This window comes from Prunus mume, linkage group LG7, assembly GCF_029339155.1.
Source record: "Prunus mume cultivar Tortuosa linkage group LG7, ASM2933915v1, whole genome shotgun sequence".
Lineage (NCBI taxonomy): Eukaryota > Viridiplantae > Streptophyta > Magnoliopsida > Rosales > Rosaceae > Prunus > Prunus mume.
In genome coordinates, this window is record NC_142704.1 from 13,705,537 (window position 1) to 13,729,583 (window position 24,047).

The window sequence follows — 24,047 nt, forward strand, 5'->3', positions numbered from 1 at the left end:
ATATTTCTTTCCACCAAGGGACATGGTTTGGATAGGACCAACAAGATCCATGTGAACAAGTTCTAGACTAACATTAGTTTGAATGTGTTTAACCTTTTTGTGTGACACTCTAACTTGTTTGCCTAATTGACATCCTTCACAAACATGCAGATCAGATTTTTCAAGCTTTGGTAGACCACTTACTAACTCTCTCTTGGACAATTTATGCAAGTCTCTAAAATTCACATGTCCAAGCCTTTGATGCCACAAAACACTTGTTTCATTTACAATCTTGTTGCAAACTACTTCTTTTGCATCATTGACACCATCAATGCAGTAGCAATTGTCCCTAGACCTTGCCACGCTAACAATCTCATTGTCACCTTTTCCAATGATTTTGCAGCCATGCTTGGAGAATCGAACCTCTACTATTCCATCATCACACAGCTGACTCACACTAATGAGATTGGATGTGAGACCCTCAACAAATCTAACATTCTTAAGCTCAGGCACTGGGAATACAAACAAGACTTTTCCAACAACTTGAGACCTATGACCTCCACCAAAAGTCACAGTGCCTCCATCAAAGGGGGTGAGGGATGAGAAAACATTTTTATCCCTAGACATATGTTTGGAACAACCACTATCAAAATACCAAGAGTTGGTGTTTGAAGCAGCAAAGGCATTTAGCACAACAAGAGATTTGGTATGACCTCTTGCAATCCAAGTAGACTTAGGCACAATGGGAGAACTCATTTTGAGGGAGACAAGTTTGGCTATCTTAGTAACTTCATTCATCAAATGATCAACTTGATCTTGCAAAGACCTGGGATTCCTTTTAGATTTTGAAGACAATTTTCTGGTCTTATCTTTGCTAAACATATGATGATGGTCGAATATGACCACTCAACCCACACCTGTGACAAGTTGGAACAAACTTAGGTTTCTTGACAACCTGCTGAACATCAAGAGGTACAGTGACTGGAGTTTCTGATTTGACAAAATTAGTGGTAAAGCTAGACGAACTAGAACCAAAGTGATTAAATCCAAGGCCACCTTTGTCCCCATGAACTTTTCCCATATTCAACATTTTGTCAATTTTTGAAGCACCAATGGTCATAGATATAATCTTCCTATTTGCTTCATTCAATTCACCTAGGAGCTGTTTGTTTGAGTTCTGGAAACCAATGTTACTTTCCTTGAGCACATTAACTTGATTCTCAAGGTTACTCCTAATTGACACAAGAGCATTACTTTCTTTTTCTAGAGACTCAAATTTGTCACTTAACTCCTTTTTGGTTTCTTTTAGGATGAGAATTTCATGTTGAAGATCTTGGTTATTGACCTCAAGTTTGAGGCTCTCTTCTTTCAAACACAAGGTCTCTTTAAACAAACAATCATATTTTCTTCCTAATGACTCGTATGACAGGTCATCTGACTCGGAATCAGATTCATCAGACATGGGCTGCACAGAGGCAACAAAGGCAACATGTTGGTCATCAACATCAGAGGAAGATGAATCCTCTTGAGACCCTTCACTTTCACTCTCACTCCAGCTCACTTTCATGGCCTTGTCCTTTCCTTTGGAGTATTTTTTCTGATTGTTTGCACAGTCAGAGCATAGTGTCCAATGCCTCCACATGTGAAGCACTTGACAGATTTTCTGAAATCTTTCGTGAAAGGTTTGACATCCTTATTCCTCTCATTAGACCGATCAGTTGATGGTCTAAACAGTTTCTCACTACCAGAGCTGCCCTCTCTAGCAAACTTTCCATTATCCTTAAGAATTCTCCTAAATTTTTTGACAAACAAGGCCATCTCATCCTCAAAACCTGATGGTTTTTCACCAACTTTCAGAGAGGAAACATGCACTCCTTGAAGTGCAACATTTTTTTATTTTTTGGAGTCATTTTCTTCCATATTCAATTCCAGCTCATAGGTTTTCAGTTTTCCTACAAGCTTGCCAAGCTTAATTTCATTTAAATTTTGGACCTCCATGATTGCGGTTTTCTTTGCTCTAAACCTAGATGGTAGAACACGAAGAATTTTCTGAACAACAAGAAGCTCTTCAATGGGTTGACCTAGACTCATGGCTTCATTTGTGATCATCTCAACTCTCCCATGGAACTCAGAAATAGACTCAGTTTCAGACATCCTAAGTTCTTCAAATTGTGCAAGCACCATCTGAAGTTTTAGGGTTCTAACTTGGTCATCCCCTTCATGAACCACCCTTAGTTTATCCCAAGCTTGTTTAGCATTAGGGATATGTTGTATATGTGCAAATTGTGTACTAGACAAAGCAGTAACTAAGGCATTTCTGGCCTTCTTGTTCGAATATGCACTAAACACCTCAGCTTCAGTCCATTCTGACCTAGGTTTGGGCACAACCTCACCAAAAACAGTCTTGACCGGAGCAACCCACTCTTTTGTGAGATACTCACTTGCATACTCATCAAGAGCATCAAGAAATATCTCAAATTTTTCTCTCCATGCAGCGTAGTTATTACCGTCAAAATAGGGAGGGGAGTTGCAAGATCCAGCAACTCGATCCCTTTCCATAGTGAGCACACCTAAACACCAAAATAAATCCTCGGATCTCTCTATTTGTGTTAAGAGCTGACGCTCTGATACCAATTGAAATTGGTACTTAGGTGACAAATGGTAAATTTAATTACACAAACAAGACAAAACAACACAGCAATCTTCACACACTTTAAACTTTGACCAAATACACGTATGACTAGTCAACTGCTAGTCATGAACAATCACAATCAAGAGAACACACAGATCATGCCACAATGTACCTGCAACCTAGAAGATTACTAGTGACAACCTAGGCACTCAGAAGGACCCATCAATCTAGGCATCCCCTGTGCTAGCAACAACTATGTGAAAGTGTGTGAAATCATCAAAATCATGCAAACATCAAACAACAGATAAAGATGACTAGTCAACCACCAAGAACACAAACCCAGAAAAATTACAGATATGTAAAACAGATTTTGTTCACCCAGAAACCCACCATTGGGAAAAACTGGGAGTCATCAACCGACCAGGCATTCCACTAAGTAGAAAAAGATTCTTACAAAGGAAATACAACCAAGCTCAAGATTCACCTAGGTCTATTTAGGAATATGAGCAATACCTCCTTTGTGCAATCTTCTTCACCAACTTAGCAAAACTTGAAGCTCAGTTCTTCATGGCAATGGCAGCTCCTTCTCCACTGCGTTCATCCCATGGCACAAGCTTGCAAGTTCCAACACGACCAAAACCAATATTTGGATTCAAAGAGAATGACCAATTTCTTCAAGAAACCATACTCTTGAAGAAATCAGTCTTGAATCTGACCTAGATATAAATGAGAGATGATTTGAATAGCTAGATGCAGATTTGGGTTTTCAAAAGCAGTTTTTCAAAAGAAATCAATTGGAAAAACTCATAGATGAAAAATATACACTATAAGAAAAAACCTCTTCAGTGACGAAATTTTCAGCGACCAACCCAATTTTGGTCGGTCAAAAAGGAAATTAGCGACAAACGTTTTGCAGTTGGTCGCGAAAGGTTTCGTGACATTAAGGCATCGTCCAAGACATGATCAAAATGAATTGCTACCAAATTCTTCAGAAGGGCGACGAATGTTTTCGTGGCTATGGTTGCAAGTTGCAACGAAAAATAATTTTGGTCACCATTCATTGAATAGAGTGCACGCGAAATTAAAAAAATTCAAGGTGACAAAATTTTTTTGTCGCTATGTTTGCCAGAGTCGTCGCAAAGCAAAAATTCGTGCTTAAAAATTTTGGGTTATTTGGCCACCACTGGTTTTGGTCGCAAATTAGTGTGAGCTAAGAATTAAATTAAACCCATTCCAACACACTTGTTATTTCCCTCATTCAGTTCACATACCCACTCCCTTCATCTCGCACACCCTAACCTGCTCTGACGCCGACAAAGCAATCAGTCACTGACGTCGGCCAAGCACTCGTATGGACATACCCACTCTCTTCCCCCAAGATTTCTGATGGCCTGGGTTATTTTCCACTGCCTCTGCCCCAGACCATCTACCCTTCAGTTCTCCAGAATTTTCAGAATCTCTACAGCCCCTACAGCCACAACCACGCAGTGATTCAAAGGTATTTTCTTCTTTTGTTTATTCAACACTTGTTCTATAGTTAATTGATTTTGATTCTTTCAAAATAAAATCTGTTTTTTTTTTTGTTCTTAATAACAAGGTTGTTGTAGCCCCTCAACCATTGAATTGACAAAGTCCTCCTCTCACGACTTCTTTCATATGGTGCCTTTATGTTAGGTATGAAGACCATTTGCTCTGTATGATGTGCTTTTTGAGTTTTGGAATGGAAATATTTATTTGGTCATCTATGATTTATTGAAAACTACTTCATACCATGTGGATTGGTCCTTAATGATAATGTTGAATGAAAGAAGGTTAAACAATTAAGGACTGACAAGTAACAAACTGGTACATGAGTGATTCTCCCAAGTATAGTAGACTTTTGAATTATTTAGAATCAGTTACGAGCCCTTGTGTAAGTGTCTTTAATTTATTAGACGAGTTTGTAGTCAAGCCTAATTGGATTTGCACACAATTGAAGTAAAAGAATTGGAAGTTGGAAGTGGGTTATGTGGGTGTGTATTCGTTTCAAGGTTTCTTTGCTTTTGTCTGTAAGATTATGCTTTATTTTAGTTATTATTATTGTGTGTTTTTTTTTTGGTCAAAGGAGCTTATGCTTTTATTGTTTGGGAGAATTTAACTAGGAAAAATAATGTTGTTGTTTTTTGATGATTAGAGAAACTTAAAGGGAGAAGTCATAGACTATTTTGAGTTTGCAGACTAATTTGCTCTCAAGCTCTCCCAAAATATCGTGTCTAACAAATTTTGTTATTTTTTGCAATAGCCTATTTGAAACACTTTCTGTGATAAATAATTCATCTATCTCAAGCACCTTTGTGATGAGAGTCAGTGTCATAAAAGTTGAATGCTTTAATTTTTTTCCTGTCTTTTTTGTTTTATTTTAGGGAATGATATATTAGTATGTTGCTCTGTTTGAGGCTTTGAGCCTTCTCTCTCTGTTTTTGTGCTTTGTAAATGTGCAGGATGATACTTAAGATGGCTGTTAGCTTAAGCAATAATAATAGGCCACATCTCAGCGTGTGTCTCATTCTCTAAGGTGGTTATTTCTTTCACCCATGTAATCAAATCTTCAAAGCCTGTTTTCTCAGTTGTCTTTTTGTCATTCCTAGGCAACTTGTACACTTTACGGGTCTGGCTTTCAATCCTCCCTATTGTCTTGAGGAACATTTACTCAAAATGTAGTTTACAGAACTTCAAAGAAGTAGATGGCTTGAAGTTGTACGGTTGGATCACTATACTTTCAATCCTCTATCTATTTCCTGTGGCTATTTTTGTAAGGTCTCAATGGGTTCAAGGGTTTCACAGAGCTATTGCAACTATAGGAAAGCCATCCACATTTTGTTGAAGTGTCTTTTTTCTTAGCAATGGTAGAAGACTAAGTGCCTAGTATGTGCTTAAGTGAACTTTGAGTCTTGGGCCTGAAAATATTATAAAGAAATATCTTCTAGGCTTCTAGTTTTTCACTAGGATCATCCTTTCTTAGCTCGTGTTTTCACTTTTAAAGAATTTTTCATGTCATTTTATTTCAATTCAATCCTCTTTTTGTACATTTAGATCTCTTTTTATTTCATTTCCTCATTGTATTCTAGTGGAAACTGAAAAAGTTGTCCTTAAATGTTTCTATTTGCATTGAAAACATTAAAACTAATACTTGTTTATGGTTAATTGATATTAGTTCATGTTTGATTGGAAACTTATTCTAAGTATTACATAGGAAGAATATAACAATTCTTGTATGTAATCAAAACAGAAACACTGCTTTGAACATAAAAAAGAAAGAGTTTGATCATACAGGGGGTCACATCCTTTCCTGAAACACATGGAAGCTGCTAAACATGTTTATAATTTTATGTCACTTTTATTCTTTTTCTTAGTTATTATATTGTAATAATTTCAAGTATTTCTAAATTTCTTTTGGTTGGAAAAATGTAGAAGGGTGAAAATCCTACATACATGCAAGTTTTTGACAACCCATGATTTTATGGTAACTGTGTACCTGGTTTTAGCATCAAATGAAGGCCTTATTCTTTTAAGAAACTGAAAATGCTTGTATATCTTGACAATGGTTTTTTATACTGAAAACTCAGTCTTTTTTAATTTTTTTATTTTAAATTTTAAATACTAAAAGGCCTTAATTTTCCACTGAATTGGTTGGGTACATCAATGTGGAATGGAATCACATTTTGACAACCTCTCTCTCGTTCTCTCTCTGATTTTGTAGTAGCGTTTTCCTCTGTTTTCCCTTTATTTAATTGGTTGTGCTTTGTAACTCAATATTGCACTGTAGTCTTGTACGTTTCTTCAATGATATATCAAATTGTCCATTTTTTTAATAAACAATTTGTATTTGTTTTAGAGTTCTGTTGTTTAGTGCAGGAGATGCTGCGTAATTGTTGAAGCTGCCATTATGGTTTTTGTTGTAAAAATTTCATAGTTGGTTATTCAATTTAAGCTTTGCCTTTATGTATTTTTAATTGTAGTTGGTCAATTCATATTAATACTCTTTCAATAGTAAATAGAAACATTTGTATGGTTTAGTGTTTTGATGTTTAAAGTTGATAAGTGGTGTATTTTTAAAGATTTGGGTTGGTTGATGAAATCTGAGGTTATGCAGAAATCTGTGATCTTGTTTTATGTTCTGGACCAGAAGGCCTAGTTCAGATTTATATTTTGGTCTGGATTTTTTATAATTAGACATTTCAATGAGCATGTCCAACTTGGTTTCATACAGATTGGAGTTAAATTGGATTTTTGGCAAATTTTTAAACTAGTTGTTATGTTGCAGGAAGCAGAAAACTCTGCAGCTCAGTCTGTTTTGGATTTTGTTTTTGACATGCTTCCTTAACTTCAAATGCCATGAAATTTTGATGTGATGAAATTTTATGTGTCTAGTTCTGATCTGGAAAGTTTCGCACTATTTCGACTCAAACTGGTTTTTTAGTGAATTTCCCAAGTTGAAGTGTTCCTTGCCAAATTGTTTAACAAAGTATTTATTTGGTCATATATGATTTACTGAAAACTACTTCATACCCTTTTGTTGAATTGTCTTTTTTCTTGTCAACGTTTGAAGACCAAATTGAAGTGCCTAGAAAATTAGGAATGTTGGGCTATGTGCTTAAGTAGACTCTGTGTCTTGGTCTTGAAAATATGATAAAGAAATATCTTCAATTAAAGAATTTTGCACTTTTAAAGAATTTTTCATGTTATTTTATTTCAATTAAATCCTCTTTTTCTACATTTAGATCTCGTTTTATTTCAATTCTTCATTATATTCTAGTGAAAACTGAAAAAGTTGTCGTTCAGTGTTTCTATTTGCATTGAAAACATTAAAAACCAATGAGCGATTGCCTTATTTGGGTTTGTGGTTCTCTTTATCTTATAATGTGTTTAGAAAAATGTCATTTAGGGTCTTAACTTTACTGAGGTAATATCTTGTTTTTGCATGTCAGATTATTTGAGGAGGTGGAAGGATTTGGTTTGTGGTTTGTGGTAATATCTTCTCATTACACTCAGTTCCATTTGTTTTCTTATTAACAGCTGTAGTGGTTGTCAATGTCATTGTGGTGTTGTTTGTTTAAAGGTATTAAAATGACATATGTGTTTTGTAATGTGTTGAGAAGTTTTGCAACCCGTGTTGGTTAAGGTGTATATTTTGGATTTTATGATTTATGTTTTATAATGGGTTTGTGCTATGCATGATATTAGTCTTTACATTGGTTTTTCGGAATTGTTTTCCTTCTTCATTTGTGGTATTTGTTATTATCACAAAGGTCTCCTCCTTCATTTGTGGTATTTGTTATTATCACAAAGGTATGCTTTAGACAGTTGATATTGAGAGGTATGAAAAATGAATTCAAATTTTATTAAGTTTGTTCAAATACCATTCTCAAACATTCTTAAATATTGATGACCAATGATCATTTTTCTTATGTAGATCCAAACTCTTTTTAATGGCTTATTTAGTTAAGATTGTGAATTTCAGCTTTTGGGCAAGATTTCTTGTAATTATGTTGTCGAAAATTGTTTGTTTTTGGTCTATATATAGTTTTATATTTAAATTTTCTTGGTTTTGGCATCTTCTTGACCATTGGCATTTCATTGTTTTGTTTCTTTTGTAAAGGAAGAGGATTGATGAGTCTGAGAAGATCAAGCAACAATTGGCAGAGTGTTTGGGAATTCCACGATATTAAATCGCAGACTCACAGTCCCTATCCACAGGTGTTAAAGATCATAACTACAAAACTTGGAATTACAAAAGGCAAATACATGCATCTTTTTTAGTCGAAACCCAGTCTTAGAGTGGGGAAATAATTACTACAAAACTTGGGTTTACCAAGGGCAAGAATATATGGAGCTTGGCCTCTAGTCTTTGAGTGAAGAGTTCTTCACTCGTTTATATTCACTATTTTTGGATATGTTATGTGTACTTGAATAACTAGTATGCTCGTGTACTTTTGAATGAAAGAAACTTTTATTCATGTCATTTTCTATTGATCTATTTACCTAAATTTATTGTTTTTCAAAATTACAATATGTTAATGAAAAAAAGGTTAATATTATCACAAAACAGAATATAAATTAAATAATTAAAAACACTTAAAATATACAAATTTTAGTGACCAACTAAGTAAGCTTTAGCGACGAAATCAGGTAGTCACCGAAACCTATCAGCGATGAACAACCTATTTGGTGGCCCAATCATTCCTCAGTTCGCGGAAAATTTTGGTATTTTCAAGCGAACATATCTTTTAGGCGACCAACTCTCATCTGAACGCGACGAAACAAATTGGTCGCAAAGGTTTTGGCGACGAATAACATTTTCGTCGCTTTTGTCTCTCGGTATTTCAGCCACGAGCCTTAGGCGACCAAATTGGCGACGAAATAATTTCGTCGCTAAAGGGTTTTGGCGACGAATGACAGCTTTTAGCGACCAAACGTGGTGGTCGCCAAAAGGGTTTTTCCTTGTAGTGATATGGTTCTCTCTTGAGGAAGAAGAGAAAGAAAGCAAAACAATCTTTCCCAAAAATTCCACGCAAAAGAGACAGCCGCCAAATGACCAAAATCGTGACCTTTACAGCAAAAATTCGTTAGGTCAGAAAACACAGATGGCAGCAGAGAGAGAGAAAGAGGAATAGGACAAAACAGTTTGTTATCCAGCTGGAAGCAAGGATGACTAGTCATATGAGAAACGGATGACTAGTCATCATTTTATGAAGATTGTTTAATGTAATGATATGCAATGCTCAATACCTTTGTTAACTTGTTTGAGCTACCATAGAGCAAAGATTAGAGAAGAGCACCAATAAAAGTTTTCCCTAATCTAGACTTGAGCTTGATAAATTACATTACACATCCTATTACAAAGTTGTCAAGGGAAGCCAAAAGAAAATAGTAAAAACCATACATTAACAAAGGGCAGTTTTGTGCACATGGCAGGTTGGGTGCACGCCCATCCCAAAATTTAAAATTAATTAATTAATTAATAAAAAAAACACCCTATATATGTTATAAGTCTAGTCCAAAATGTAAAAAAATTAAAAGCAAACCCTACACACATCCTGCCCATCCAGGTGGTCTCATTAAAATTGAGTATTGTAGGTTTATTTAAGGATGAAAGAGAGTTTGTCAATACATCGATAATTGAGAAATTTAAGAGTTTTAAGCCTTGCATGGTTAAATTTTAGATTTAAAATAGTGTTGTTTTATTTTGTATTGCAATTTTACTTTTGGTTTCAGTTTTAGTTTTTGTATTTGTTGAACTTCTTATGGATAGATATGCATTTGAGAGTAAGGCTCATTACGTCCTCTCTGACTATGTATTTATTTTTATGTTTATAATGAAATTCACTGGTACCGTCAAATTTAGTATGTATGTTTTGCCCAACTAGCTTTCGAATCCTGAAAGTGCTAAAGTTCATATATGATATTTATGCAAATTGCCCAAAATTTTCTATTTGGACCAATTCATTTATTTGTTGGGAAAATATCTATCGAGAGTACTTTTTCCAAAACATGTCTTAATGATTCTTTCTTTTTGTTTTTTTGGTTTTTTGGTTTTTTGGTTTTTTTATTTTTGTTTTTGTTTTTGTTTTTTGGTGTTCAATGCATACCAAGCTTTGCGATGACATTACGTAAAAATTGGTCATATATATTTTTCATAAGAAAATTGTCGCCTTCGTGGAGTGGGATTTGGCTTGGTTATCATTAGGTTAGTCAAGCTTTGCTGGTGCAATGTCATCGTCTGACATTTTTAGTTTACCTACCAAAACGGGGCACATTACCATGCATCGTCACTATTCTAAAATTCTTAATACGTGGAATATTGTAGTCCATGTAGTCCCTTGACTCGACATTTTTGTCCATGTTTTTCTTCTTGTGTCTATAGCTATATATACAAAAGTAAAACCCTAGGTATATATACACACATTCAGAGGGAAAAGTGATACAATTAGATTGATATGGAAAAGTGCAAGGTGCTTGTGGTTGGTGGTACTGGGTACCTGGGGCGTAGGATTGTTTCTGCAAGCCTATCCCAAGGCCACCCAACGTATGTTCTTCAAAGGCCAGAGATTGGCCTTGACATTGATAAGCTCCAAATGCTCTTGGCGTTCAAGAAGCAAGGGGCTCACCTTGTGGAGGGCTCATTTTCTGATCTGGAAAGCCTTGTCCGTGCTGTCAAGCTTGTTGATGTTGTCATCTGCCTCATGTCTTTTCGGAGTCACAACATATTGCTGCAGCTCCAGCTTGTTGAAGCTATCAAAAGAGCCGGAAATATTAAGGTACAAACACTACTAGAAGAGCTTCATATAAGTCATGGATATACTCGTGGCCGGTGCTAGTGTCAGTCACACACAACCTGTGGCCAAAGATCCTATTTGTATTAGGCATATATACATGAATTAAGCAAGGGTGGATGCTCATTTGCTCTATGTGTTTTTTGTTTCTCAAAAGGTTTTTACTCTCATGTTATAGTATAGGGTTTGTTTATTGTGCACTTATATTATAACACATGGATTAGTAACACTACGTGACATAAAATTTCTTGGGTATGTAACAAGTGGTGTTATGGTGTTACTAATTAACTCAAGTGTTAGTTGGATGACATGATTGATATTTCATGAACTTATGATACAACATTAATTAATAGATATATGAATTTTGAGGGGATTGATAGTACCACATGACAATAGGGCAGTCACACTGCAACATTTCTTTGTGTAATACGATCACATAAAAAAAGTTTCAAATAATCTAGTAAGATGGCTTTATTTCCCCGTATATGAATGATATGATTTATCTTTTTTTGTTTTATATAAATGCAACTGAACTGCAAGGGGCGGGGTTTCTCATACACAACCTACCAAGGTGCTATGCTGGTTTGAACATGAGATCATTGGTCTTCAAGTCAAGGCTCTTTACCATTGGGCTGGACCGCGTTGATGATTTCGCTTAATTATATATTTTTTTTGTCAGAACGATTTAGTTTAATTATTAGTGGTTTAACTTTTTCATTAATTAGGGTCTACTTCAATATTTGAAACCACAATTGATATTTAGGATGCTGATTTTCCCACTTCCTTTTTGTCCATTTATACTCCCCCCTTTAAAAAAAATTATATACTTTTTACTATAACAAAAAAGGGAGTGTAAGGGGATAAAAGAGAAGTGAGAACATACAATTTCCAAGTAAAGAGAGTGTAAGTAAATAAAAGAGGGATGAGAAAATCAACTCCCTTGATATTATTGTACAATAGATCGCATGACTTTAAATGCCTCAGCCAATTTATGCTGAGGAAGAGACAGTGTTTTATATAGGAGTCAGACTTGTCTTTTTAGTCGAAATAACAACTGTGAATGATCTTTTTGATCTTTTTGGTCGTGACTCGTGATCAAATTAACATACTGATTACAAACTCATAAATATCACTTTTTTCCTGCCCTGGCTTTTTTGTGTAGCGTTTTTTGCCATCAGAGTTTGGTTTTGATCCAGCACGTATGGGACATGCACTTGAACCTGGAAGAGTTACATTTGATGATAAAATGGTAGTGAGAAAGGCAATACAAAATGCTAAAATCCCCTTCACTTATGTCTGTGGAGCCGGCTTCGCTGGTTATTTAGCCGGCAACCTTTCGCAGATGGGGACACTCGTTCCTCCAAAGGAGAAAGTTCTTATTTATGGAGATGGTAAAGCTAAAGGTACAACAAAACTAATAAATTAAATTAAACACCACTTTTCACCTCCATAGGCATTTACTATTATGCAGGATAATACTCTGGTTTATTTATATATGACATTGAATTAATCATCTTTGTTGATCATCTTCATGTACCGTGCAGTATCTATAGTGGATGAAGATGACATCGCAGCATATACAATCAAAACAATAGATGATCCGCTAACATTGAACAAAACGTTATACCTTCGTCCACCCGAAAACGAACTCAGTCAAAAACAATTGGTCGAGATGTGGGAAAACCTCATAGGCAAGAAACTAGAACATATCTCCATTTCAGAAGAAGACTTCCTTGCCTCTATGAAAGGTACGCATGATATCATATGAAATCTATTGAATGCATGAAAGTTATCAAGTTGCATCTATATATGGTTAACCTCGCCAATCAATCAGCCCCTGGAATGGATTTCATTGTTCAGCACATTAAAATTCCTAGGTTATTTTTGCGCAGATCGATCAGACTCTGACTCATTACTCAGATTTTAAATTTTAACTCTTGAGTTGTGGTGCCTAAAATCCAAGAACCTGAACCTAATACAAGCTCTAACCAGAAATTTCACACCTTGAAGTAATCCATAAATGAAATTACAAAATCGTAAAATGTTGAGCTGTGGGTGCTTATGTGGTTAGCCATTATTTGAAAGTTACATTTTATCTTTAATTATATATGTAATTTTCTTTTGATGTGAAATACTATATTTCAGGTATGGACTATGCAGGCCAGGTAGGAGTGGGGCATTTCTACCACATGTTCTATGAAGGCGCTCTGACAAACTTTGAAATCGGAGAAGAAGGAGAAGAAGCTTCAAAGCTTTACCCAGAAGTGAAATACACCCGCATGAATGAATACTTAAAAATTTATGCATGAGAAACAAAACAAGGTGTTTAATAATAGTTTCTGAAAGAATACATTTGTCTTGTGATCACTTTCATGAAGGATATTACAGCTATTTTGTGTATGTAATACCGCATATTAAACACGTATTATCTATTGTTATAAATGGGGGCGGATTAGTGACATTATATTTTATACATAAGTTTTGACATAATTAATTTTTGGGTCAATAGATTACTCCATTTTTAGTGAATGATTTTAAATCTAAGATGGGATCTATCATGCCATATTAAGCTCCACCATCCAGCGTAAGGCTAAGGCTAAGGCTCCACTATTTTAATGTACGGGGAGGAGATCAAACTCGAGCAGACACAGGCGTTCGAGTGGGAGGCGCGAATCCAGCCCGGATTCGTGGTGAATTAGAACAGATTTCTTCCTAATTTTGGGGTCTTTTAAGTTTCCTATTCCTTTGTATGATTGTACTAAAGTACTATAACATATAAATAGGCAATTTAGTGCTAGGGTTTAATCTAACAAGTGCAAGAGAAAAAACTAAGGCATCAAATTGGGTTTCAGCCAAGGGTGAGAGAAACGAAAGCTAGAGTTTGTGAGAAAGCAAAGGGGGTTCTTCATTGTAACCAAAGAGTTCTTTCTTACTAGTGAATTTCTCGAGATTCACCAAAGATGACGTAGACACAACGCCGAACCTCTATAAATTCTTGTGTTCTTTGTGTGTGTGTGTTTACTTTTCAGTTGATGTGTGTGCTTTATCTTCATGTGGCTGTGGTAGTTGCATAGTCCATCAAACGACAAGATCTTGGGGTGTTTTCACACAACAAGCACTTATTCCCTTTTGTAGAAATAAACAAGCGTGAACATTTATGGGCTTAGACTGAGTGAAAAGGATGGAAACTCATGTTAAACAGTCCTAGATTAATAAAGGGATCTATCAAGCCACATTAAGGAGCACCAAACAGCTTAAAGCTAGTGCTCCACTTCTGGGCTTAGTGCTTATGTTTTGGAACAATGCCACCAACACTTTCGACTTTGGAGTTGGTCCAATGTCCATATCAATCCTAGACCTGGCAGGGGAGCTTCTACAATGAGGAGTTAAAGTGAGGAGACCGATCCGACCGTCAAAAACATTTAAAATATTTAAGTCCCATGATTTCTTTACATTTGTTGATGGTGAGATTTGACCTCCTCAAATAACCTCCTCACTTTAAGCCCTCATTATAGCCTTTCCGACATGGCAGTGGTCTTTGGATTTAGGCCTCATGGGAGGATGGCCGATTGTTTAAGAGATTTTCAAAGGACCACCCAACGGCTAAGAAAATGTTCCTAACTCGGCCCAAATTGATTGATGAAGTCAAGATCAAGGCGCTCACCATCATACCACTCTTTTTCCTTTCACAACCATCATCGACCACGAAAGCTGACACGCCACACAAGCTCTCACACTAAAAAGGACGACTTTGTTGCCAAATCAGCTCGACTCATCAATTATTTAACTCCGAAGAATCCACCCAATTGGCCAAAAAGATTTAGCGTCCAAAAAGATTTTGATGCAGCTCAAGCTTGTTCAAGCTATCAAAGAAGCCGGAAATATTAAGGTATTAGTGATCGATCTCCAAAAATAATATATGTGTAATAGGCATATATACAATTTACAAATGAATAGATGGATGTTCATTCGCTCCGTGTGCGTTTTCACTCACATGTTACTACACATCATGTTTTTTTTTTTGAACTTAATTAATATCCTATACCTAAAATATAAACACGTTATTCATTCATATTCTATCATATGGATTAGTAACACCGTGTGATGGCAAAATTATTGGTTATAATGTCACCCCAACTCGTGGTGTTACAAAACCCAAGTATTATAATATTGGTGAATGACATCTATAAATTTAAGAGATTGAGGATATACTATTAATAAATAGATATATACACACGTTATAAGATAAATGAATTGATTGTGACGCTCACACCAAAAATTTCTTCACCTACTGGTGTTCCGGTCATACAGAAAAGTTTTTTCAACTCTTAGTAGCGACAATATTTTATCTATTTTTATAGGTACCTTTCATTTTGGAGTCACTACAGAAAAAAAAGGGTGGCAATAGTTACCATTTTGTCACCAATTTTGGGGTTACTAAAGGCCTCAGTCACTAAAAAAAAGCAAAAAAGGTGATTGAAAGCCCTTTTAGTCACAAAAAAAAGTCAAAAAATGTGACTAAAGCCTTTAGTAACCTCCACAACAGTCACCAAAATTGATGACAAAATAGTAACTGTTGCCACTTTTTTACCTTCTAATTATTTTTCATTATTGCTCGTGTCAGGTGGCACTTGTAAGTATCTAGTTACCATTAATAGAAATGATATGGTTTTGCTTAAGAAGTGGTTTAACTTTTTCCTGATAAGAAAGAGAATCAAAGAAAAAGTGGCTTATGGTATCGAAGGTCATGGTGGTGGGTGGTTAACTTGATAGTGATATTCCAAGTCTTCAATATGAAAAGAAACAAAGTGAGTCCTATATATTATTTGATACTAAACTTATTAATTTAATTTACCACGGTTCAAAACTTGGGTACAAAGGCTCATTGTCCTTGTTAATTCCCCTAACTTAGTAATCTACCCTAAAAGAGGAAAATAATGAATTACATATAAATGTTTAATTTCCAAATTAAATATTTAAAAGAACACTAAGCATGATACAAACACACTGTATTTCTTATTCTCTTTGTTTCACTGGCTTTTGTGTGCAGCGTTTCTTGCCATTAGAGTTCGGTTTTGATCCAACACGTATAGGACATGCACTTGAACCTGGAAGAGTTACATTTGATGAGAAAACGATGGTGAGAAAGGCAATACAAGATGCTCAACTCCCTTTCACTTATGTATGTGGTGCCGCCTTCGCCAGCTACTTTGCCAGCAACCTTTCTCAGATGGAAACACTCTTCCCTCCAAAGGAAAAAGTGCTTATTTATGGAGATGGTAACATTAAAGGCAAAATTTAATAAATTAAGTTAAACATCACTTTTTACCACTATAGGCATTCATATATCGAAAATGTTTATCAACGGATTTCTAGCTCAAGTAGTTAAGAGCATTCAACCCTGCATTTGACAAAGAACACACCAAAGCTCCAAAAAAGACAGATAGAACCCACAAAGCACACCAGCTCTATCAACTTCCAATAACGAATGGCCTTGAGAATAGAGAAGTTTGCATGGAGCAACTAACCTTGGTATGCTGCCATTCTGACTATTTAAACACTATTCTGGTTACTTTAATTTCTATTCTGGCTACTTGGACCGTAGTTATGTATGTTCAAATGAGTATTAAGAATAAGAACAAGTGCTCTTATCCACTTAATTTGATGTTTAACTCACTTATTCTAGATGGGGTATGAATGTTTTTGTGATGGTGTGATCGAATGAGAATGAGCACTTGTATTTATAGGCATCAGTTGAGAGTCTTGCCCATCAAGAAATTCTTAAGCCTTTCCTTATCGCTTTAGGTTTAAAACTTCTAATCCACAATGAAGTAGGAATCCTTCTGTCTCTATGTGTGAACCTTAAACACTAACTTTAAAAGAGATGTCTGATTAGTTTTAGTTAAATTCCTAATCAATACCAAGTCTTAGATCCCTATCATGATTAGAAGGCAACAATTATTAAGTGCTTCAAGGATGGGTCACTAGTGGCTATGTCAACTGAGACACAGGTGGTGGCGATTCATAATATTTCTGTATCATGTTTTGCCTAAACCTCTATGAAATATGTGTACTCCTCAATGAATGAGTTTCAAATTTCCATATAAATATGAAAATTGTGGCACTCGGAATTCTTAATATTGTACGATTATGGAAATATCATCAATCTTATCTAAACGTTTACTTCAACAAAATTAATTATTTGCCATTTCTTACTCTGCATTCTTCTCTTATGCTTTGACAAGAAGTAAAAAAAAGCATTTGGTTTCGTTTCCTTAAATGAATAATATCCATGCATATATACCCCAAAACATTACAACCATAGGCTATTATGATCCACACCCTAAAAAATGCAAGGAAGGGACAACTCACGCCAAGCGACAAACAAAAATATGGACTACGGTGTACATACATAGGGTGCGCAACAATTGGCGTCAATAAGGGTTAGGGGAAGTCTGGTGTAATTAACTTAACTTTTTATTTTTCAATACGTTTTTAATTATTTTTAGTTATAATTAATTGATGGAAATGTCCCGAAATTTTAACGAAGTTAGACGTAGGTGGTGGATTGCAACACTTTATATAGTTCAGGTGGTTAAAAATAAAAATTATTAAAAGATCAGGTGGTAATGACACACATGCAAGGGCGGTTCTGTGCACATGGCAGGTTGGGTGCTCGCCCAGCCCAAATTTATAAAATAAAAAAATTAAAAAACCTATATATGTTATAAGTCCAGTCCAAAATTAAAAAATAAAAATAAAAGCAAACCCTACACACATGCATCACATCTTCTCTCTCCTTCTCTTTGGGCTATGCGACATCTGCTTGTTTCTCTCTCTCTCTTAGCTACCCGACTTGAGCAGCTTCTTTGTCCCTTTATTTTCTATATATCTTTAATTGTAGTTTTAATTCAAAGTTGAGTATTGTAGGGTTTATTTAAGGATGAAAGAGAGTTTGCTTGGAAGATAAAAACATATGTGGGTGTGACCACCCACCCACTCTCACCGAAATCAATTTGTTAACTCAAAAAACTTGACTATTACCTTCTTTTCTTGTAGTGTATATATTTTTTATAAGAAAATTGTCGCCTTGGTGGAGTGGGTTAGACAAGCTTTGCTGGTGCAATGTCATCGTTTGACATTTTTCTTAATAGGTGGAATATTTTAGTCCATGATCTAGTATGTAGTCCGTTGATTCGACATTTTTGTCCATGTTTTTCTTCTTGTGTCTATCGCTATACATACAAAAGTAAAACCCTAGTATATATATATATATATATATATATACACATTCAGAGGGAAAAGTGGTACAATTAGATCGATATGGAAAAGAGCAAGGTGCTTGTGGTTGGTGGTACTGGGTACCTGGGGCGTAGGATTGTTTCTGCAAGCCTATCCCAAGGCCACCTAACGTATGTTCTTCAAAGGCCAGAGATTGGCCTTGACATTGATAAGCTCCAAATGCTCTTGGCGTTCAAGAAGCAAGGGGCTCACCTTGTGGAGGGCTCATTTTCTGATCTGGAAAGCCTTGTCCGTGCTGTCAAGCTTGTTGATGTTGTCATCTGCCTCATGTCTTTTCGGAGTCACAACATATTGCTGCAGCTCCAGCTTGTTGAAGCTATCAAAAGAGCCGGGAATATTAAGGTACAAACACTACTTGAAAAGCTTCATATAAGTCATGGATATACTCTTGGCCAGTGCTAGTGTCAGTCACACAACCTGTGGCCAAAGATCGTATTTGTTTTAGGCATACATACATGAATTAAGCAAGGGTGGATGCTCATTTGCTCTATGTGCTTTTTGTTTCTCAAAAGGTTTTTACTCTCATGTTATTCTACAGGGTTTTGTTTATTTTGCACTCATATAATAACACATGGATTAGTAACACTACATGACATAAAAGTTCTTGGGTGTGTAACACGTGGTGTTACTAATTAACTCAAGTGTTAGTTGGATGACATGGTTGATATTTCATGGACTTAGGATATAACATTAATTAATAAATATACGCATTCTGAGGGGATTGGTAGTACCACATGACAACAGGATGGTCACACTGTAATAGTTCTTTGTGTAATAGTGTTACGATCACATAAAAAAAGTTTCAAATAATCTGGTAAGACAGCTTTATTTCCCGTATAGGTCCCTATGGAGGAGCACCTTTTTTTCTTCATTATTGATATGAATGATATAATTTATCTTTTTTTGTTTTATATAATGCAACTGAACTACAAGGGGCGGGGTTTCTCATACACAAACTATTAAGGTGTATTTTTTTGTCACAACGATTTAGTTTAATTATTAGTGGTTTAACTTTTTCATTAATTAGGGTCTACTTCAATATTCGAAACCACAACTGATATTAGGGTGCTCATTTTCCCACTTCCTTTTTCTCTATTTATACTCCATTTGTTTTTTTAAAATACTTTTTACTATAACAAAAAAGGGAATATAAGTGGATAAAAGAGGAGTGAGAACATATAATTTCTAAATAAAAGAGGGATGAGAAAATCAACTCCCTTGATATTATTGTTATAATAGAATATTGTAATAAGAGCGCATGACTTTAAATGCCTCAGTCAATTTACGCTGAGGAAGAGAAAGTGTTTTTTATAGCAGTCAGACTTGTCTTTTTAGTCTGAATAAGAACTGTGAATGATCTTTTTGATCTTTTTGATCTTTTTGGTCGTGACTCGTGATCAAATTAACATACTGATTACAAACTCATATATGTCACTTTTTTCCTGCCCTGGCTTTTTTGTGTAGCGTTTTTTGCCATCAGAGTTCGGTTTTGATCCAGCACGTATGGGACATGCACTTGAACCTGGAAGAGTTTCATTTGATGATAAAATGGTAGTGAGAAAGGCAATACAAGATGCTAAAATCCCCTTCACTTATGTATGTGGTGCCGGCTTTGCTGGTTATTTCGCCAGCAACCTTTCACAGATGGGGACACTCGTTCCTCCAAAGGAGAAAGTTCTTATTTATGGAGATGGTAATGCTAAAGGTACGCCAAAACTAATAAATTAAATTAAACACCACTTTTCATCTCCATAATAATAGTATATATGACATAGAATTAATCATCTTTGTTGATCATCTTCATGTACCGTGCAGTATCTATAGTGGATGAAGATGACATCGCAGCATATACAATCAAAACAATAGATGATCCGCGAACATTGAACCAAACATTATACCTTCGTCCACCCGAAAACGAACTCAGTCAAAAACAATTGGTCGAGATGTGGGAAAACCTCATAGGCAAGAAACTAGAACATATCTCCATTTCAAAAGAAGACTTCCTTGCCTCTATGAAAGGTACGCATGATATCATATGAAATCTATTGAATGCACGAAAGTTACCAAGTTGCATCTATATATGGTTAACCTCGCCAATCAAATGGATTTCATTGATCAGCACTTTAAAATTCCTAGGTTATTTTTGCGCAGATCGATCAGACTCTGACTCATTACTCAGATTTTAAATTTTAACTCTTGAGTTGTGGTGCCTAAAATCCAAGAACCTGATCCTAATACAAGCTCTAAGCAGAAATTTCACACCTTATGAAATACTATATTTCAGGTATGGACTATGCAGGCCAGGTAGGAGTGGGGCATTTCTACCACATGTTCTATGAAGGCGCTCTGACAAACTTTGAAATCGGGGAAGAAGGAGAAGAAGCTTCAAAGCTTTACCCAGAAGTGAAATACACCCGCATGAATGAATACTTAAAAATTTATGCATGAGAGTTTGGGTGTTTGTATTTGCAAGATATTGGAGAAATGAATAATATCCATGCATATATACCCCAAAACATTACAACCATAGGCTATTATGATCCACACCCTAAACAATGCAGGCAAGGGACAACTCACGCCAAGAGACAAACAGAAATATGGACTATGGTGTACATACATAGGGTGCGCAACAATTGGCGTCAATAAGGGTTAGGGGAAGTCTGGTGTAATTAACTTAACTTTTTATTTTTTAATACGTTTTTAATTATTTTTAGTTATAATTAATTGATGCCCGAAAACTTTAACGAAGTTAAACGTAGGTGGTGGATTGCAACACTTTATATAGTTTAGATAGTTAAAATTAAAAATTATTAAAAGATATGGTGGTATTGATACACATGCAAGGGCAGTTTTGTGCACATGGCAGGTTGGGTGCTCGACCAGCCCAAATTTTAAAGTTAAAAAAAAAAAAACCTATATATGTTATAAGGCCAGTCCAAAATTAAAAAAAAAAAATTAAAAGCAAACCCTACACACATGCTGCCCATCCAGGTGGTCTCATATCTTCTCTCTCTTCCCTTTGGGCTATGCGACATCTGCTTGTTTCTCTCTCTTTTATCTACCCGACATCAGCAACTTCTTTCTCCCACTACAGAAAAAACACATAACAATCATTTTTTTTTCGTGACTTTTGGCAGTATTAGCCACGAATATTAAGTGACTAAAGCCATTAATGTAACGGTGCAATTACAAGTTTTGATCCCGTGACTTTTGTGGCCGTAACTATTGGGTTTTCTCACGATTAAAAACACCATTTCGTAACAAATTGTGTTGACCATCCAATTGCTCCAAAGTGGGCCCCACATCATGTCTAATCAGACTATATTATATTTTATTATTTGACTTTGACTTTGACTGCACCGTCCAAGATCATTTCATTATCTTTAATTTTTTTTTTTAAAGAAATCCTTTCCATTATTATTTGTGTTATATTTGTGCATTATATTTTTCACAATTATAAAAATAAAAAGAGAGGAAGAGATGGAAAGTGACGGAAGGAAGAAGAAAATGGGAAATAAAAAATAAAAAAATTAAGGTGTTGGGAGAGATGAAATTACAAAAGAAAGAAAAAGAGGGGTTGGTTTGGGAGCATCCTCAGATGCACATGCATTCTCTCACATTTTTTATTATACTATTTTATTATTTAGAGTAACTATTACTAATTATATAGAGGGAAGGGAAAAGAGCCTTGGTTAGTGAGAAAGATTCCATCCATATATTTTTATTAAATTACCATTGTAAATATTTTATTATGGGAAAGATTATCCTCTTATATTTTATTACATTATTACTATTCATGTGTCAGCTACAACAAAATTTATTATATTTAAATCATTAGACACAAATAATGGTGACTAATTTGGTTCAGAACGTTGACCACCCATAATTGTCCCCAAAATAAATTAGTTACTTAAAAAAATGTGACTATTGCTTCCTTTTTTTGTAGTGTCCCTTTATTTTCCCGACATCAGTAGCTTCTTTCTCCCATTATTTTCTATATATTTTTAATTATGGTTTTAATTTAAAATTGAGTATTGTAGGGTTTATTTAAGGATGAAAGAGAGTTCGCTAATGCATCGACAATTGAAATTTTTTAGAGTTCTAAGCCTCGCATCGTTAAATTTTAGATTTAAAATAGTGTTGTTTTATTTTGTATTGCATTTTTACTTTTGGTTTTAGTTTTAGTTTTTGTATTTGTTGAACTTTTATTTATGGATAGAGATGCATTTGAGGGTAAGACTCATTATGTCCTTTATGACTATGTATATCTTCTTATGTTTATTAATGAAATTCACTCGTACCATCGAATTTAGTATGTAAGTTTTGCCCAATTAGCTTTCAAATCCTGGAATTACTAAAGTTCAGATGGTATTTATGCAAATTGCCCAAAATTTTCTCTTTGGACCAATTCATTTAATGATTCTTTCTTTTTCTTTCTTTTTTTTTTTTGGGTGTTTAATGCATACTAAGCTTTGCGATGACATTACGTAAAAATTGGTCATATATATTTTTCATAAGAAAATTGTCGCCTTCGTGGAGTGGGTTTGACTTGGTCATCATTAGGTTAGACAAGCTTTGCTGGTGTAATGTCATCGTTCGATATTTTTAGTTTACCTACCAAAACGACACATATTACTGAGTGTACAAATTTCCCCACGAGAATATTCGGTTGCAAAGATTCCTCTTCCTTCTCCGCCTCATCTTTCTCCCTGCAAAATAGAACAAATGAGAGGGCCACACCCGGGGGGTGTTGGCCAAAGGCCCTCCGATGCCTAAATTAGTTCAATTGAATCGTATAGAAAACAATAGCTAACTAGTGTACGGAGATGTATTTATGGTGTAAACCGGGCGGCCGGAGCCTTATGTAAAAGAGAGAGAGAAAGGAGGTGGCTAGGGTTTGAGAGGAATTTTCTGCAGAGTTTCAGTAGGGATTTCCGACTTACATCAACCCTTGTGTGTGGCTATGCTTTTATAATGGTCTTGGAGGCTAGAGTTTCAGAGGAATAATTCCGTAGATGGAAGGGAATTATTCCTCCCCTTTTTGGAATTGATTTGATTAATTAGGGATTTGATTTATTATGGTAAATCAAATCGCTAATTGTGGTAGGTATCAAATCAAATCCTAATTCAATTAGGTAACTCCTCACTTAATTGGGAATCGTGGTAATTAATCAAATCAATTCTCAACCCAATTAGGTAACGTTCAATTTAATTAGGTAATCCCCAATTAAATTGAGTAACTCCCAATCAGGTTAATTAATTCCCAATTAGGTCAAATAATCCCCAAATGGAATGAATTATTTGACCTAGGGTTTTGATTTAATTTGATTACCACAAATGCCCCTACCTTCTGCATGGCGTGCGGTGACATGTAGGAGATGTGAATTATATGTTGGGCTATCAAGTTGTAACTGGGCTTCCTTCTTGGATTTGGACTCCTTTTGTAGATTGGGTTCCCAATTGGAGTGAGCCTTTGACTGTTCTTGGAGTTGGGGTCCCAGTAGGAATAGGCTTGCGATTCCTTCTTGACCTAGGATGCCCAACTTGTGTAAATGCAAGGCTCCTCTTCACTCTTCTTCACATCGCAACCTTAACTTCTCTACTTTCTAGCTTGAGAGAGATCTTGGAGAATTTGTACTGCTTGTCGAAGAGAGGAGTCGCCACGCATCCCAAAGTAAGTCGAGCACATATATTTCTTTTTCTTCGTCTTTTCTTCTTTTTTGCTGCAAAAGTTAGCTGGGGAAAATCCGGCTAGTTGTCATCATGATATGCGACGGTTGGCGTGGGCGGCAATCGTGGTGAGGCAGGCCTAGGCCGGAGCA

At 35.6% G+C, this 24,047-nt stretch overlaps 2 protein-coding genes and 1 long non-coding RNA gene across 6 annotated transcripts; all 3 read left to right on the forward strand.

Moving 5' to 3' along the window:
- Positions 1–3,797: 3,797 nt before the first annotated feature.
- On the forward strand, positions 3,798–8,621 carry LOC103332109 (uncharacterized). 4 transcript variants are annotated; one of them, XR_016122369.1, is made up of 6 exons: positions 3,798–4,109; positions 4,209–4,285; positions 5,092–5,165; positions 5,239–5,352; positions 7,579–7,618; positions 8,250–8,621. It is a non-coding gene; the product is annotated as an uncharacterized LOC103332109 (long non-coding RNA). The 4 variants fall into 4 exon arrangements; XR_016122368.1 differs by having other exon boundaries at positions 5,239–5,347; XR_016122367.1 differs by lacking the exon at positions 5,239–5,352 and having other exon boundaries at positions 3,804–4,109.
- Positions 8,622–10,542: 1,921 nt separating this feature from the next.
- Positions 10,543–13,431, forward strand: LOC103336795 (isoflavone reductase homolog). The gene is made up of 4 exons (XM_008239894.3): positions 10,543–10,908; positions 12,086–12,326; positions 12,468–12,671; positions 13,069–13,431. Exons 1-4 carry the CDS (start codon positions 10,588–10,590, stop codon positions 13,230–13,232), a joined length of 930 nt encoding a protein of 309 aa, XP_008238116.2. The 5' UTR covers positions 10,543–10,587; the 3' UTR covers positions 13,233–13,431.
- A 4,796-nt stretch (positions 13,432–18,227) lies between these two features.
- Positions 18,228–20,752, forward strand: LOC103336796 (isoflavone reductase homolog). Its single transcript, XM_008239895.3, has 4 exons — positions 18,228–18,567; positions 19,690–19,930; positions 20,041–20,244; positions 20,510–20,752. The coding sequence occupies exons 1-4, from the start codon at positions 18,247–18,249 to the stop codon at positions 20,671–20,673; spliced, it is 930 nt and encodes a 309-aa protein (XP_008238117.2). The 5' UTR covers positions 18,228–18,246; the 3' UTR covers positions 20,674–20,752.
- Positions 20,753–24,047: the final 3,295 nt, after the last annotated feature.

Coding starts and splice junctions, on each gene's coding strand:
- LOC103336795 (XM_008239894.3), top strand. CDS start 10,588: ATGGAAAAGTGCAAGGTGCTTGTGGTTGGTGGTACTGGGTACCTGGGG. Junction 10,909..12,085: donor AAAGAGCCGGAAATATTAAG/GTACAAACACTA, acceptor TTTTTTGTGTAG/CGTTTTTTGCCATCAGAGTT. Junction 12,672..13,068: donor CTTCCTTGCCTCTATGAAAG/GTACGCATGATA, acceptor ACTATATTTCAG/GTATGGACTATGCAGGCCAG.
- LOC103336796 (XM_008239895.3), top strand. CDS start 18,247: ATGGAAAAGAGCAAGGTGCTTGTGGTTGGTGGTACTGGGTACCTGGGG. Junction 19,931..20,040: donor TGGAGATGGTAATGCTAAAG/GTACGCCAAAAC, acceptor TGTACCGTGCAG/TATCTATAGTGGATGAAGAT. Junction 20,245..20,509: donor CTTCCTTGCCTCTATGAAAG/GTACGCATGATA, acceptor ACTATATTTCAG/GTATGGACTATGCAGGCCAG.